The sequence below is a fragment of the Gopherus evgoodei genome, chromosome 18 (genome assembly GCF_007399415.2).
Source record: "Gopherus evgoodei ecotype Sinaloan lineage chromosome 18, rGopEvg1_v1.p, whole genome shotgun sequence".
NCBI lineage: Eukaryota > Metazoa > Chordata > Testudines > Testudinidae > Gopherus > Gopherus evgoodei.
In genome coordinates, this window is record NC_044339.1 from 13813098 (window position 1) to 13829143 (window position 16046).

The following is a 16046-nucleotide window of genomic DNA, read 5'->3' on the forward strand; positions in this document are numbered from 1 at the left end:
GGTTCCTTGTTTGAGGGAATTGACAATGCACATATTGCGGCTGCGGGACCTGCCCTGCCAAAAAATGATGGGCTTTAGTAGAGGATATCTCCTGAGGGATGGGCAGCACACGCTGGTTTGTTATTGTAGGGCTGCTCTGGAATAGCAGGATAATATGGCACTGATTTAAATACATACAATTTCGAGATGACAAAGCCAGAAGGGACCAGTATCATCACGTAGTCTAATCTCCTGCATAGCACAGCCCATAGGACGGCCTTCCATTACTTCCTGGCTGAACTGGGGCAGCTCTTTTAGAAAAACATTGGCTCTGGATTTTAAAAATGGTCAGTGATGGAGCAAGCCTGGAGAAGTTGTTCGACTGGTTAATTACCTTCGCAGTTATAAATCTGTCATTTCTTTCTAGTCTAAACCTGTCCAGCTTCAGCTTCCAGTCATTGGCTCTTGTGAGATCTCTGCCTGCTAGACTGAAGAGCCCCTGTATTACCAAATTTCTGCTCCCCATGTAGGGACCTAGAAACTGCAGCTTTTAAGCTGAACAGCTGGAGCTCCCTGAATCTTTCCATACACGGCAGGTTTGCTAATCCCTTCATCGTTCTAATGGCTCCTCTCTGACTTTTCAATCCTCATCGTACATAGCGGACAGCAAAACTAGACACAGCATTCCAGGAGCGGTAGCACCACTGCCAAATACAGAGGAATATTCACTATTGCCCTGCTTATACATCCAAGGACCATGTCAGCCCTTTTGGCCACAGGGAGCTCATGTTCAGCTGATTACGACCTTACATATGGATGTATTAAAATGCATATCGTTTGCTTGCACCCAGCTTACCATGTGATCCCGATCGCTCTGTACCAGGGACCTGTCCTCCTCATTATCTACCACTCTCCCAAACTCTCTGTCATCTACAAAGTTTTTCAGATACCTATTTTATGTTTTCTTCCCTGTCACTGATAAAAATGCAAAGGGCCAAAAAGCAATCCCTGTGGTACCCTACTAGATACACAGCCGCTCTGTGAAGAGTCCCCATTTACAATTGCATTTTGAGTTCTGGGAGTTAGCCATCTTTTAATCCATTTAATGTGTGCCACGCTGATTTTCTGTTTTTCTAGTTTTTGAATCAAAATACCAAGTCAGACCTCTTACAGAAAAATATTACATCAACACTATTACTTTTATCAACCAAACCTGTAATCTCCTCCAAAAACTTCAAGTTAGTCTGACAGGATCTGTTTTCCATAAACCCATGTTGATTGGTATTAATTATACTAACCTCCTTTAAGACTTTATTAATCAATTCTCCTATCTGCTGTTCCATTATTTTGCCTGGAATAGATGTCAGGCTGACAGGCCTATAATTATACAGGCCATCTCATTTACTCTTTTAAAATATAAGTACATTAGCTTTCTCTCTCTCCTCTGGAGCACCCCCAGCATTCCAAAACTTATTACAAATCAACATTAACAGTCCAGAAAGCGCCTGGGCCAGCTCTTTTAAAACCCTTGGATGCAAGTTTCCTAGACCTGCTGATTTGAAAATGTCAATGTTTGAAAGCTTTAACAGCTGTTGCTTAACATTCTCTTTAGTTACTGTTGAAATGAAAAATATTTCATCATCCTGGCTTTTTCCTAATCAGAGAACAGAAATATTTATTGAACATTTCTGTCTCTTCTGCACTATCATTGTCAATTCTACCATTTCCGTCCAACAATGGACCAATACTCCTGCTAGGACTCCCATACCTCTTTAGTGTCTTTTTCTCTGCTGGCCAAAGATTCCTCCTTGTGTCTTTTTGTGCTTCCTAACTTCTAATTTAGATTCATTGCTGTCATCTTCCCCTTTTCTCCATTTGTTATATACTGGGGGGGTTGGTTTTGTTTTGTTTTTATAGCTGATTTCACTTTCCCCGAAGCCAGTTTGTTTTTTTAATCGCTGTAGCCTTATTATTTATTTAGTCTATGTCTATCGTAGCCTCTACGGGCCCCAGTCATGGGCCAGAACCCCATTGTGCCATGGTGCTGTGCAGACGCAGAACAAAAAAAACACCAGTCCCTGCCCCAAAGAGCTTACAGTCTAAATTCTTTCTTGCCTGTGTCTTTTGGTCAGCTTAGTAAAATGTTCATAAACTGTCCCCAATTATCATGTGTGTTTCTCTCTTCAAATTCTTTCTTCTTGCTGATTTGGCTCATGATGGTTTTCAGCTTTGTGAAATTGGCCCTTTGTAAAGCCCCAAATATATATATGACTGGCCTGGACTTTATGCAACTGGTACATAACTAATGTACTCCAGTTATGAGCACTTGCAGCTAAGCAGCCACTAATTTGTTGTTCTCTGGTTAATTCCTCTTTAGCTGGCAAGATGGGGGCTAAAACAGAAATCCCCCATGTGGGATGCAGCACTTTTTGAGTTAGAAGAAATATATATGGGGATGCTTCTATAAGAAGGCAATGGATTCTGCAAACCAAGTCAGTAAGAGGCACATCAGGATAGGAGCTGAACCCCCTACCTTGTCCTTTTAAGGCTCCAGTCCTGGCACTGGATCCACACACACTTTGCCTCTGCTCCTTGGCTTTCATGGGGCTCTGCAGGGGGCTGCCTGTGGGATCAGATTGCAGCAGTGAGACCTAAATGCTTCCGTGGATGGAATCCCTCTTATCTAACAGTGATTAAAATTCCTCTCCAAGCACAAACTGCTCAGCCCCCAGCCCGGTATCAAAGATCCCAGGTAGTGCCACAGGGACCTGTTTGGTTCACCTGCCCAAATCCCTCCCCTAGCGCTCCCAGGCGGGGGTAGGGGAGAGAACCCAGTGGCCCAGCCCTTGGCCAAAAGGCTGTTTGCTCACACAGATCACACCCACAAGAGTCACCGCAGACGGAAGTGGGGATGGGAATGTGTGCATGACACATGCTTGCAAACTTCCCCAGCTCCTTATTCCCTCTCTCTCCCTGCCAGTGCCTAGCACTCCGCTCCCGGTGCTCCTGGACTAACCCAGCTGCTGTCAACATGGGGAACATAACTTGTGTTCCCCAGCCACCTGGGAGATTCAGACACTCCTTCAGCAGGAAACCTTCCCTGAAGAAAGAGTAAGTAGATGGGTGTTGCTTTGATCTGGGATTGTTTTAGAGTTATTCCCAGCTAGGGTGACCAGAGGTCCTGATTTTATAGGGACAGTCCTGCTATTTGGGGCTTTGTCTTATATAGGCGCCTATTACGCCCACCCCCGTTCCGATTTTTCACATTTGCTGTCTGGTCTCACCCTAGTCCCAGCCGGCTTTGCCCTGGGCAAGGCACCAGCTGGAACCGGGTCAGTAGCCCCAGCCCGTCTCTGGGTACCTGGGAGCTGCAGACAATACGTCTTCTGCACGGTTTCGCGTGGGGTTGGACAGCCAGGAGCAGCTCAGTTTGCAGCTAGGGTCAGAGAGCGAGGACTTCTTAGGCTCTGGCAGGGGAAGGGCCCAGTCACGTTGCCCCTGGGAGAAAGGGCTGGTTTATTTCATTTGGATTTGAAAATGAAACCTCGCTCCCACGAGACTTGCCGGGGGGACGCGCACAAAGGCTGCAGATGGATTTACTGGTGGCGCTAGTGATTCCTGATTCTGACACTGAGGGGTCACAAGTCCAAAAAATGAGTGATTGTAAAAGCCAGGATCAGAGAGAGAGAGAGATCGAGCCTCCAGAGCCAGGCATTTTTAGCTCCATAATGTGAGCAGCATTTTCACCCTGAAGAGGGAGAAGAGCCAGAGACTCCAGGAAGTCTTGTAGGGACTTTGCTATTGGTATCAACTTGTCCTGGAAGGCGCACAGTCAGATACCACGGTGATGGGCAGCAGCAGCAGCCCCTGAGATAAATAGATAATAGTAGTATTACACTGAGCCTCTAAGGTCCCGTGCAAATATCAGAAATATTGCAGATCTCTGCACACACACCCCACTTGTTAAGCCCTGTGATAACAAGGACGTCATCTGTATTGCTTCCTGCTATCCCCCACCCGGGTGTGTGTGTGAAGGGGCACCTTCCAGGATTGCTGCCCACCAGGCATGGTCTAGGCTGCAGCGGTGAGCCGAGCCTTTTTCGAAGGTTGTGGTTTCCTTTTACGTTGTCTGAAGCTGGAAACAAATCATTGCATTATTGGTGGGATGCACCAGCTGGCTTCAGGAGATCATTCCTCAGCCTTGTAGGCTCAGGGCTTTACAAACAAACAGACAAGATGTCAGGAGTGTTTCTCTTCTCCCTGACATTGTAAATCGACAGTAATTCCACCGAAGGAAGGCAGTTGCAATGGAGTTGTTCTGGGATAAAACAGATGTAAGGGACAGGAGAAGCGGGCCCAAGATTGCCAGCCCCAAGAAGCTTGCAGTGTAAAGGCCTGATCCTGTGTGTTGCAATTCTCACTGGCACTGCTGGGCTTTGAGGTCAGTCAGCAGCTTGCAGGATGGGGTCTTCAGTCCATTGCAGATGATAATTTGGTCCCCATAGCGTTAACTGTTGCAATGTGGTTTAAAGAGAGAAAACTGCTTAGGAATCCTGGCAAAAGCAGCCCCAATGACCCAAATGGTAAATTTCAGCTGGTAGCGGCGGCAGGGCGCATTAACGTGGACATGAGTTTGTGTCCAAAGGGGTCGGGATAGAAGGGTCCTGGGATTCTGAGGACAGAGACAGGAAAGACACAAAGATGGAATAAAATGGAGGGGGTGAGTGCTGGTAAGACACCCCCAGCACAGCCACCATCTCTTGCCTGAGGAAGCTGGGACAAATGGCCAACATGGAGACAGATGCAGCGCCAAGCTAGAGATGCAGATAGGGTTTGTTGAGCAGTTTGGTTATGCAAAGATAAGTAAACAAAATAAAGACAAGGCAACAAGTGCCTGGAAAAGCCATTAAAATTCTTGCAGGCTGATTATCAGCCATTCATTGGGCTGGGATGATTAGGAGGCTAGTGGCAAACTGCTTGTTTGGCTTACCCGCTTTCTTATTTCTGACCTGGGGGTCGCAATATACCAGCTTTGGCCTACGTGTTTTTGTTTCTTTGCAGACAAGACAGCAAGAAAAAACTGGCTAGCCTTTTTGGTATTGAGTCAGGGCAGGAGAGAGACATGACCACAGACAAAATACTGCAGTATATTCCTGGGAAGGTAAGTACGAACATATCCAGCCATCCCCCTGAACTAGGAGAAGTTATTATCAGCTGCTGTGGGGCTCACATGCCTAGGGACACCTATGCATGAAATGTGGAGGGGTTTCTGCACAGTGGGGTGGTAGTGCAGGTCCGGGTGAAGGAGATTAGAGGCTCGTGGGGACATCTGTAACAAGAGCAGGGATCAGGAGCTGAGACCTATCTCCTTCCAGGCAGGTTAGCTCGCCACTCCAGGACTCTAATGCAGCATCCCTTGGGTGGGGACCATGAAGCCCTGTCATCAACCTGAATATCTGGAATCTGAGATGCAGCACTGGCAGGGAGGCAGGCAGGGACTCCGATGCACTCCCTCTGCTGCGCGTAGTTATTTTGTTTCTAGGTCGAGGAAGGATGAGGGGAAATTAGAGAGAGCGTACAACAGAGAGAATGATTCATTCCCATGCTGGAATGAGGCAGAGCTGCCAATGTATTAGCAATACGCCGTGGGAAGGGGAGAGGTAGGGGCAAGTCTGTCCTACATACAAACTTTGCAGCCACGTCGGCCATTCCCAGCAGCCTGTCAATGGAAGCAGAGCTTATATTAGGAGTAGTAGTATTTATTTATATTACGGTAGCATCTACAGGCTCCAGCCAAGACCAGGGCCCCATTGTGCTAGGTACTGTCCATCTACCTGTTTGAACTAGAGCACTGTCCTACCTGGCAGGGCTGTGAGGAGCATTTGTGTGAGGTTCCCCATTGCTATGGTGATGGGTACCATGTCAGTACGACAGATTCTATAACCTCAGACTCCTGAGTCTTTAGCCTTGATGCCCACTAGTCTGCCCCCAATGAACACAGTGCAAATAGACAAGACGAGTGGGAGAGGAACAAGAGACAAACCGGAGATGGAGAGTGAGAAATAATTTCACCAAGCAGGTCAGTGACAAGGCTAGAGAGTAGAACGTCGGTCTCCTGAGACCCAGCCCAGAGCCTTATCCACTGGACGGGCTTATTTTAATGATGCTGTGCAAGGTAGACGAATACCTGGTTTCTGTCCATCAGCGGCCCCGTCTGCCCTTCGATCAGCCCTGGCCCTGGGCAGGGTCATACCTCTTGCCTTGGGTTCACTGAAGCTCCAGGCAGCCTCTGGAGAAGGGAAAGGACCCAGAGCCACCACTCTGCTTTCCACCCACAAATGCTAGGTTGCTGTAACCTTTATGTAGGGAAAAGCTCCTGATTCCACACTGGATCCCTACCCATGTGGCTGGGCCCTTTGTCAGCTTCTACGACTTCACCTTTCATCATCTGGCACCAGAGGAGGAGGCAGGACTCCTGGGTTCTATTCCTGACTCTGTGTGACCTTGGGCAAGCCCCATGCCTCACTTTTCCGTGCCTCAGTTTCCTCATCTGTATAATAAGGGACATGATGTTTCATCATCTCTGGGACACATATGGAGCTCTACAGATGGCAAGCGCTATGGAAGTGCTAAGTATTATTCCTCACCTGCTTGTCTTGTAACTGAGCTCAATAGGCCTCCAGCAGGATGGACGCCAAAATCATTTCCTGGAGGAGCTGGGAGGACACACGTGCGCTCTGAGCGCGGAGGGCACATCACAGGATCAGGACCTACACTTGGCTTCCTCCAGTGTTATCGATACTTTCCCAAAGGAGGCAAGACAAAGAATAGCCACATTCGCACATGCCGGGAAAATGAAACCCACGAGCAGCACGAGATCCCAAAGGACAACAGTACATGTGTCCATGCACTGGCAGATGTTTCCGCATCCCCCTCTGTGACTGATCCACAGAAGACAGCAGACTGCTGCTGCTCTCAGCTAATGGACTTTGCCTTCTCACCCAAGTGGTAGAGGTCTGTCCTTTGGTGGGAGAGGTCTCGGGTGCAATCCCAGCTGATCACACCCCTCAACCTGCTAAGGCCCAAACACGGGGACACAAATGTGGGACATGGACCAAAAATGAGCCACATACCAATTTATTCATGAAGGAAACTTCCAATGAAGTAGGCTTCTCCCCTACATGGATGGTGCAGTGGTTAGGGTGCTGACATGGGTGACCCAGGGTCAAATCCCTGCTCTGCCATCAACTCCCTGAGTGACTTTGGGCAAGTTGCTTCGCTTTTCTCTGGGCCTCAGTTCCCCATCTGCAAAATGGAGATAATTAATTCTAAGGCCAGAAGGGACCATTGGGCTCTTCTAGGCTGACCTCCTGCATAGCGCAGGGATAGAGTCTAGAACCTCAGACTCCTGAGTCTTAGTCTTGATGCCAGGATCTTCCCCAATAGAAGTGAAGGGGACCTCAGAGCTTGTGGATGCCTGGGAACGTAGGACCTAGAAATGCCGGCCCGCTGCTGCTGACCCAACCTGGGGCAAGTTGCATACAGAAGAGCCTCCATCTTATTTTGCTGTTGATGCCTCCAACCTCCGGACCTAATTATGCCACTTCCCAATCCAGGCCAACAAACTGGAGGAGGGAGGGAGTAAGCCAATTGAAATTGCTGCCTAACCCCCCTGGACATTCCGCTGAGGGTCCGGAGGGGGCGAGGAGGTAATTATTAACTCACTCTACCTGTAGGATGAGGCACTGGAGACAGAGAGCGAACATGTCAGGGCATTCACGCTGCATTAGACTTGCGGTTCGCTGCTCTGCCAAGCCCCGAGAGAGGAACTTGGTTTCCGAATCACTGTGATGCATCAAACTCCCTGACGGAGGCAACAAAAGTGAGCCCTGTTCAGTGAACTGGGGGCGGCAGTGGGGAGCCACAAATATAAACAGTCCCGGGGAAATAACAGCCAGCTGATGAGAGTTGCGAAAGGATGACAAAGCACGAAACTCTCGGTTCCTTTTATCTGGGCCGCAGTCAGCAGGATTCCCATGGTTTCTGCTGAGCGTTAGGTGTTCTGGAGAGAAGGGTGAGACTCTGTGATCCTCTCCTATCCCCTTCACCTCCCTCAGCTAAGGCATGTTAAACTACAATGTGCCCTGTCTACCCTAGGGTTTAAAGTGTGCTTCTGGTCTGCCAGCCATGGTGTCGGATTTAAAACTCCTTCTAGCCCAGTCTAGTCCGAGCTGTTATTAGGATCCAGCAGCATGGGGTTAATTAGCCCAGGGAGGTAACATATGGCTCGGTTAGAACAGGCGTGTGATGTGTTCCTATTGGCTAGGAGAGCCTGGGACCAGAAGAGGTGCAACCTAGTTGTCACTTGTGCCTGGGGGCTCCTTCAATTAAATCTGGGTGTGGCAGGGATGCTGCAAAATGGTGCTGACCTCCCAGCTGGGTTGGGCTGATAACAAGCTGTTCACACAAACTCCTGAGGTCCTAGCGAGTGCCTTGTGCTGCTTCGAGACACCAGCATCTGAGATAGCTCGGGGATCTGGCCCTGTGTTACATACATTATTGCAGGTTGTGGAGGGTTCCCTGCTCTCACTTGCCTTTGGACAGTTGTGTGTCTGCACAGCTGTGAAAGTGGAACATGCCAGCAAAGGACAGTTCTAATTTATTATTAGGATGATTATTTACTATTAGCACGATTGTTCATGGTAGCACGAGGCGCCCCGTGCGCTAGGGGCTGTACAGACATAGAACTAAACAACGGTCTCTGCCCCAAAGAGCTAGTGAAAGGTTGTGACAAATAATTAAGCTGGGGTGTGGGGGAGTGGGAGTCAAACCTCTGGCCTACGTTCCCCCTGCTGCATGGAGGTACAAGAGGGATGAACTCCCTCCTCTGTGCTTAATTAATAAGGAGAAGGCACAAAGTGCCACACAGTGCCTAACCCTGGGGAACTAATGTAGCTTAATACCACTTTAGACCCTCCCTATTCTGGGGCTGTGCAAGGGCCAGCCTGGTTCCCAGTGAAATTAGAGCAGCCTTATGGCTGCTTTAGCTTTCCCCTGGCTGCACACAGCCCCTTTGGGTTGTTCAGCAGTCAGGAATTGCCAGAAGGCCAACAGACCTCGGTCACACCTTCTTTCCCCCAGAGATGCCCTGAACACCTCCCCTATGCTGGCAAGTGCCCCAAGGAGGTGAACAGTGTGGCACACACCTCTTCCCCGATATAACACTGTCCTCGGGAGCCAAAAAATCTTACCACTTTATAGGTGAAACCATGTTATATTGAACTTGCTTTGATCCACTGGAGCGTGCAGCCCCCTCGCCTTCCCCAGAGTGCTGCTGTACCGCATTATATCAGAATTCATGCTATATCGGGTCACATTATATCAGGGTAGAGGTGTATTTGAAAAATGTGCTGGAATTGTAAACTGGACACTTCAAATGTAAGGGTTTTCCTAGTCTTGTTTGCAGAGATGGGGGCACTCTTTAGGGAAGTGTGCAATCAGAGAGTCTGAGACAGCCAGCCTAGAGTAAGATGGGGAGATTTGTGCCTCTTTTTTTTTTTAGGGAGCAGCCTGCTTTGTCTCTCTCTGGTTTTTGGCTCTTTTGTGTTATTGTTCTGAATTCTAAGAAATGAAGTAGTGTTATCTTACAACCTTTCAGCAACAGTATTTGTGTTTTTAATTAACTTCTCTTTGTGCATGCCACGAACATAACAGAACCTACCATACCAGCTCTATGTTATGTGGGGATTCACTCTGTTGCAGAGGAATTTCTCAGTGGCCTTAGAGACGTTGTCCACAGCTATGATGGAGCCGTGGGGCAATCATACGCTTGTCCCAGAGAAGGCAGAGCTGAAGCTGATGCTGCAAACATGAAGGCAGTTTCATCTCAGTCTGGGATTAGCTCTTGCAGTCTGGGGTTTGTCTTTTAGTCATTTCCCATCACATCACAGGGAGAGATCGCATTGTCTCTCTCTCATGCCGGGGCAGCTGATTACAGATTAATGGGAAAGATTTGACAGCATTACAAAGAGTTCTTGTTCCTTGTGCAGAGTGAGATCTCCTGAGCTGGGATTAGACAGCATCTTTCTCTAAAACTGGGGACAAAGGAAATCACAGATGGGAAAAATAGATGAGGTAACATCTCGCTCTCCCCATGGTTCCCTTTGTGGCCAGAGCAGGATGTTTGCTGGTGCTTTGTGCAGTCTGGATTTAAGTTTCCCACAGAAAAATATGATCCACTATATGAGTGTGTGTGGTGTGACCTACTGGTTAAACATTGGATTGGGATTTAGGAGACCTGGGTTCTGTTCATGTCTCTGTCATTGGCCTGCTGGGTGACCTTGGGCAAGTCACAGCCCCTTGGTGCCTCAGTTTCCCCACCTGTAGAATGGGGCTTACAATACCACCCTCCTTCGTAAAGCACTTTGAGATCTCTGATGACAAGTGCTAGTAAGATCTAGACATTGCTATTTTTACTGCGTAAGGTGCTTTACAAACACACAGCGGCTCGCACTGCACTAGGCAAGTTCTCCCCAGGGATAGCCTGAGTGCTGAGTGTTCTGTTCACTCATGTGTCCACACAAACACCTCACTCACGTGCAGTGGTGGCTATAGCACCAGTTTGCTGGCACAACTGCAGTGGGAGGGGCATAGGGCAGACCTGATGTAAACTTCCCTTGAGAGCCATTAACTTGACCTGTCTGGAGTGTGGGTGCAGTGATAATAAGATACACCAAGGACTGTGTCATTCTAGCTATGCTGAGGCTGTGGTGGATGTACATCCTGGCTACAGACGGGCGCAGGGGATGAAGCCTCCATCCCATTTAGATACAGGCAGGGAGTGGAGCGCAGGGTGCAATCAGAGTTAGGGTCTGAGGTTGAATTAAATGGTGCCAAACATTCTTCTGGTGCTTTCGTGAGTTTTTGGATCTAAACTCTCATGAGGCCAGCCCTTCCTTGAATCCTCAGTCTCTTCTGAGTGGTCCATTAGTTACTTCACTTTTGGTTTTATACAAACTCCTCAGCAAAGGGCACCCAGGCAAAGTCCAGGGCTCCCGCCAGCTACATGTTCAAAAAAACAGAAAAACACCAGGAGAGACCAGGTAAAAATTGACCAGAGCAGCCCAAGGCCATCCCACCTGACTACACAGCAGCAGCTGATCATCAAGTCATGTGACTAATGCAGCTTGAAAAACGCACTTCCCTGTTAGACAGAAAGCCCACTCTCAGTCCTTGGCTGATACCCGCACAAACAAATCAGCCCCTTTCTGGGTTTTGATCCAGCTCAGAACCAAACGGTGTGGGTCTGGATCCTGGAATTTTTGTCTGACCTTTTCATTCATAGTCAGTTGGATCAATCACTGCAGTTTTAGCAATCTTCTAATTGCCCTTCATCACAACTTTTCTTGTCTCTCTTGTTTTGGGCTCATGCTGACTGTGCCCACGGCCAATCTTTTTTACTATGCCAGCGTTGCAGCTCTGTTGAGGGTAGCAGTGGCTGGGGTGCTAACAGAGGAGCAGGGCTAGGGAACACAGTGATTTGAACACAGGCTTTTCATTCCAGCTTGACTAGTTCCGTTATTAGTGTGATGATTCCTGCCCTCCGCCCCAAAACAGTAATAAACCCCTCATGTGGCTGAAGTTATACCATTATAAATGTATATCTCATTCCCCTTCAGGAACACCTATAACAGTAATAAGCACCTTTTTATACGGATATAACTGTGTTCACACTGGTGATGGTTGTAGCATTTAACTAGACTGGTACCATTAAAGCACTCCCACATTGGTGTCTTAAAGAATGCACTGATTGGCCATGGGAAATGCCAAGTCGCTTCCTAATGTTAGAATTGTTTAAATGAGATTCCAGATTGTTATGCTGCCATGTTATTGCTGGTTATATATAATTATATACAATTCAACAGCAGGGCGGCTTCTTGAAAGGAGCCCAAAAAGGTATAAAATATAATTCACCACTAAGCACCGACCTTCCGCGACCACTTGCCACTCCCATCCATTAACCTGCCGTTGATCCCGATGGAATGGAAGGACGTACCTAGGACTTGTGGCTGCATAGCTGGTGCCTTGTACCTGGGTGTACTGGGACCTCCAGCAGAAGGGCAAGCAATTAAAGGGACACTGCTTACAATTCCTAGATTTAATCATCCTAGCTTGTTGGTGCTATTACAAGTGACACCCCTAGGTGATTCAAATGGAAATAGATTGAAAAATCCAATTGACTTCTTACTCTGAACAATTTCTCTCCCTGTGGTCCCCAACCTGCTAGGAAATCTGTGCCAGTGGAACATGGCACCTGTGCAGCGTCTCACTGAAGTTAACAGGGCTCGGTGTAGAACGGGAGGGCCCATGTCAGTTTCACTTTATGGTCAGCATCTGTTTCTAGTATACTGGCATTAGTAAAGGTTCAGAGAAGGGCAACTAAAATGATTAGGGGTTTGGAATGGGTCTCATATGAAGAGAGATTAAAGAGGCTAGGACCTTTCATCTTGGAAAGAGGAGATTAAAGGGGGATATGACAGAGGTATATAAAATCATGAGTGATGTGGAGAAAGTGAATAAGGAAAAGTTATTTACTTGTTCCCATAATATAAGAACTAGGGGTCACCAAATGAAATTAATGGGCAGCAGGTTTAAAACAAATAAAAGGAAGTTCTTCTTCACACAGCACACAATCAACTTATGGAACTCCTCACCTGAGGAGGTTGTGATGGTTAGGACTATAACAGGGTTTAAAAGAGAATTGGATAAATTCATGGTGGTTAAGTCCATTAATGGCTATTAGCCAGGATGGGCAGGGATGCTGTCCCTAGCCTCGGTTTGTCAGAGGGTGGAGATGGACGGTAGGAGAGAGATCACTTGATCATTACCTGTTAGGTTCATTCCCTCTGGGGCACCTGGCAATGGCCACTGCCAGTAGACAGGATACTGATCTGGATGGACCATTGGTCTGACCCAGTATGGCCATTCTTATGTTCTTAGTCAACTTCTGTTTCTAGATCTCATGTGCTAGCACAAGACTGCAATGTTGGTTAGGCAGCTGGGACCACTGCTTCTCACACTGTTCACAATCATCTCATGCATTACTTTGTGCTCCCTCCCCCCCTCCCCCCGCTGTGTTTTCTCTCTCCTCTTATCCGTTGATTGTAAGCTTTTTGGGACAGGGGCTTTTTTTTTGGTTCTGCATTTACACAACACGTAGCACAGGGGGCCCTGGTTCACGACTGGGCTTACTGGGCACTACCAGAACACGGATCATATCTCAAAAGAGTAACATTTGGATGGCAAACACTGGACGGGGAATTTCTAGATGAAAAAGCAAATGAACAACTGAATGTGGTGGAAGTAAAAGCAGAAATGAAGGGGATAATTTATGTTGGTTTTAAGTTATTTTTACAGGGTGTTTTTTACTGAAATTTGGACCCAAATTCAACATGTCCATGTCTCTGTGAGAGCTCCTGTGTTTTAACACACCTCAGGACACCATGCATGCTGAACAGCTTTGTTGTTATCAACCTGTATTCTTTATTGCTTCCCCGACTGGCAGCTGATCAGTCAGCCCTCCACCGAGGCCTGTAGCAAATATTTAATCTTTCTTCTGCACCTTAATTGCCTCTCCGTGAGCTCATTAATTGGCAGTTAGCCGGTTCCCACCTCCAGTCACATGTTCTCTGACACTGCGCACAGATGCTAATTAGTCTGCAGATGTTTGGAAACCAGAGGAAAACATTCTGATGAAGCCCTCTGGGGTGCTGGGGGATTTTACTTGGGCCTGACAAAAAGTAATTATCTAGATTCAATTAAGCTGTGAAAGGAACTCCCCGCTTTTGCAGATAAAGGGCTCCAAAAACCATTAGCAGCCTGTCACTGGTTAACCAGTTCCTCTCTCTAACCTGAGACCTGTTGATGCCTCTAAAATGGCTAGTCCAGCGAATCTCTTCCTGATGGGTGAGCTCACCTAGGAGGCAGAAGAATGGGTCTGGTTAGTGGCTGCAGCTCTTCGTTTATCATGGGGCTTTTGCAGCTGTCTCCTTGGCACCAAGCATTTCAAATGGGCATATGTAGACTAGTCAGGGTCTCCATCAGCTCTGAGAAAGTGCTGGCTGTTTGGGCTGCCCTGTATGTACAGGGCTGTCAGTTTGTCACTTGACCCCCCCGCACACCCTATCTATCTGCAGCGCCTGCGTCTGGATTTGTTGTTCCTGGAAATGCTGCTCTGGAAAGAAAGATTTTCTGACACCTAAGCCTTAAATCCCACCTACCCACTCCCCCACGCCCAGCCCCCGCCACACCCATCATCTAATTCTGTCTTGTGTTTGGTAGCCCTGCCACCTGGAGATGGGGGTGCAGCTGAATGACCTCCCTGCTTGGCAAGCACATGATACAAACCCTATTGCGGCCTCCTCATAAAGCAGATTTCCCTTCCAGCTGAGCTGGGACATGGATGTCTCAAAGAGCAAATTCTTATGCCCACCTGATCACAGGCTGTGGGCAAGGCTCGATTGGGTGCTCGTGCATCTTATGATCGTCTAGAGCAAAGGAGATTGGGATGGAGGAAGGAAGCCATCCCTATCTCCCTCCACCCCCTGCTTCCAGATAATCCATGAAGGCAAGGCAAGCCTTGGTGTACACAGCACTGGTAGGAACAGGGGGTCTCATGCCCCCTGCAGCCTCTCCCTGGCCTTCTCTGTTGCAACACAATTGCAATGGTTCATCCAGGACTCAAGCACAAGCCGACTGAGGGCATCAGGATGTGAGTCTAAGTGAGGCACATTCCCTCTCTAATCTCCCCCTACAAAACAATATGCACTGAAATTGCTCTTTCCAAAATAAATTCTCAGGGACTGTATGTCGGTCGGATGCTAGTCCTGCTGGAGAGGGCTCAGAAGATCCTCCAGTGATGGGCACCAGAACAGAATAGTGTCTGAACCTCACAGGCCCAGCTCATTGCCACAACAGGAGAAATTTCCGTACACCTGGGACTCAGGAAATGATGCAAGCAGCATCCCCTGAGATTGCTAGACCATGCCTTTATGTCTGTCTCTTCTCAGCCCTCTGGCTCCCACTGGCTTCTCCTAACCTTCTCCAGAGGATGCATCACAATGGCCTTTACGGAGAGCAACTTCAGCCAGGGGATTCAGCCTTGAATTTGTTGAGTCACCAGGAGCTCCCTAGAATAACCCATTTCTGGAGGAACCCTCTTTTCCACTCCTTCCACCATGTTCCGTTAGGCTAAGTTCATTTGGGGCCTGATCCAATGGCCATTGCCAATGGACAGGATCCCATTACCTTCAGCGGGCATTATGGCCAACATGCATTCTGCTCCTTGAGCTATACCCGCAGTTGTCAAGCTGTGCTCTGTGGAGGTGGTACGCACACAGCCTGCTTTCGACACAATGCACTGGGCTGCTGAGCAATGCTTGTGGCTATTAGCTGGAGCCCAGTCTCTCTCTCTCTCTCTCTTTTGTTTTAATCGACTTCTCCTCATGTCTGCATCCTGCATGGCTCTTTTTGTGCCTTTCTGGTGTGGATTGGATGGGGAGCAGACACGCAATGGGAGGGAATTAAACTCCAAGGTGTTCTGGGAGAGATTAGAGCAGGGGAAGCTACAGAGAACACGGATGGGTGTGGTAGCATAGGGCTGACCCCAGTAAATGTGAATCCCTGTGGTCCAGATAGCTATTAGCAGCTCTAAACAGCACGGATTTAAAAACACAGTAGGAGGGGGATGTAATCGATCAGCAGGGAGAGGTGGGTAGGAGGAAGCCCTGGCAGAGCTAAACCAAAGAAACTGCACAGAGGTTTATAAACTGAGACCACTCAGCTGTGACAGCTTGGGTCACTCCTTGTCCAAGTGGAACTGGATTAGGGCCCCATTAAACCATCAGCTAGTAAGCGGAGCGTGACTGCGAAGTTGAGAGGCCTAAAATTTATAACCTTGTTTCTACCAACCAGATGATCCGAGTTTGTTTTAAAATATCTCCCTGGATGGTGAGGGAAACCAAGTCTTGCAGTAGTAATAAATCCCAGCTCCCAGGCTGGCATGGAGA

At 48.1% G+C, this 16046-nt stretch overlaps 1 protein-coding gene across 1 annotated transcript in view; it reads left to right on the plus strand.

Moving 5' to 3' along the window:
* The first annotated feature begins 2848 nt into the window (after window positions 1–2848).
* The window catches only part of PLEKHN1 (pleckstrin homology domain containing N1), a 46234-nt gene continuing 33036 nt past the window's right edge, over window positions 2849–16046 (plus strand). The window contains 2 exon segments of the mRNA XM_030537649.1: window positions 2849–3090; window positions 5041–5140. Coding sequence (XP_030393509.1) covers window positions 2912–3090; window positions 5041–5140 — 279 coding nt within the window. The 5' untranslated portion in view covers window positions 2849–2911.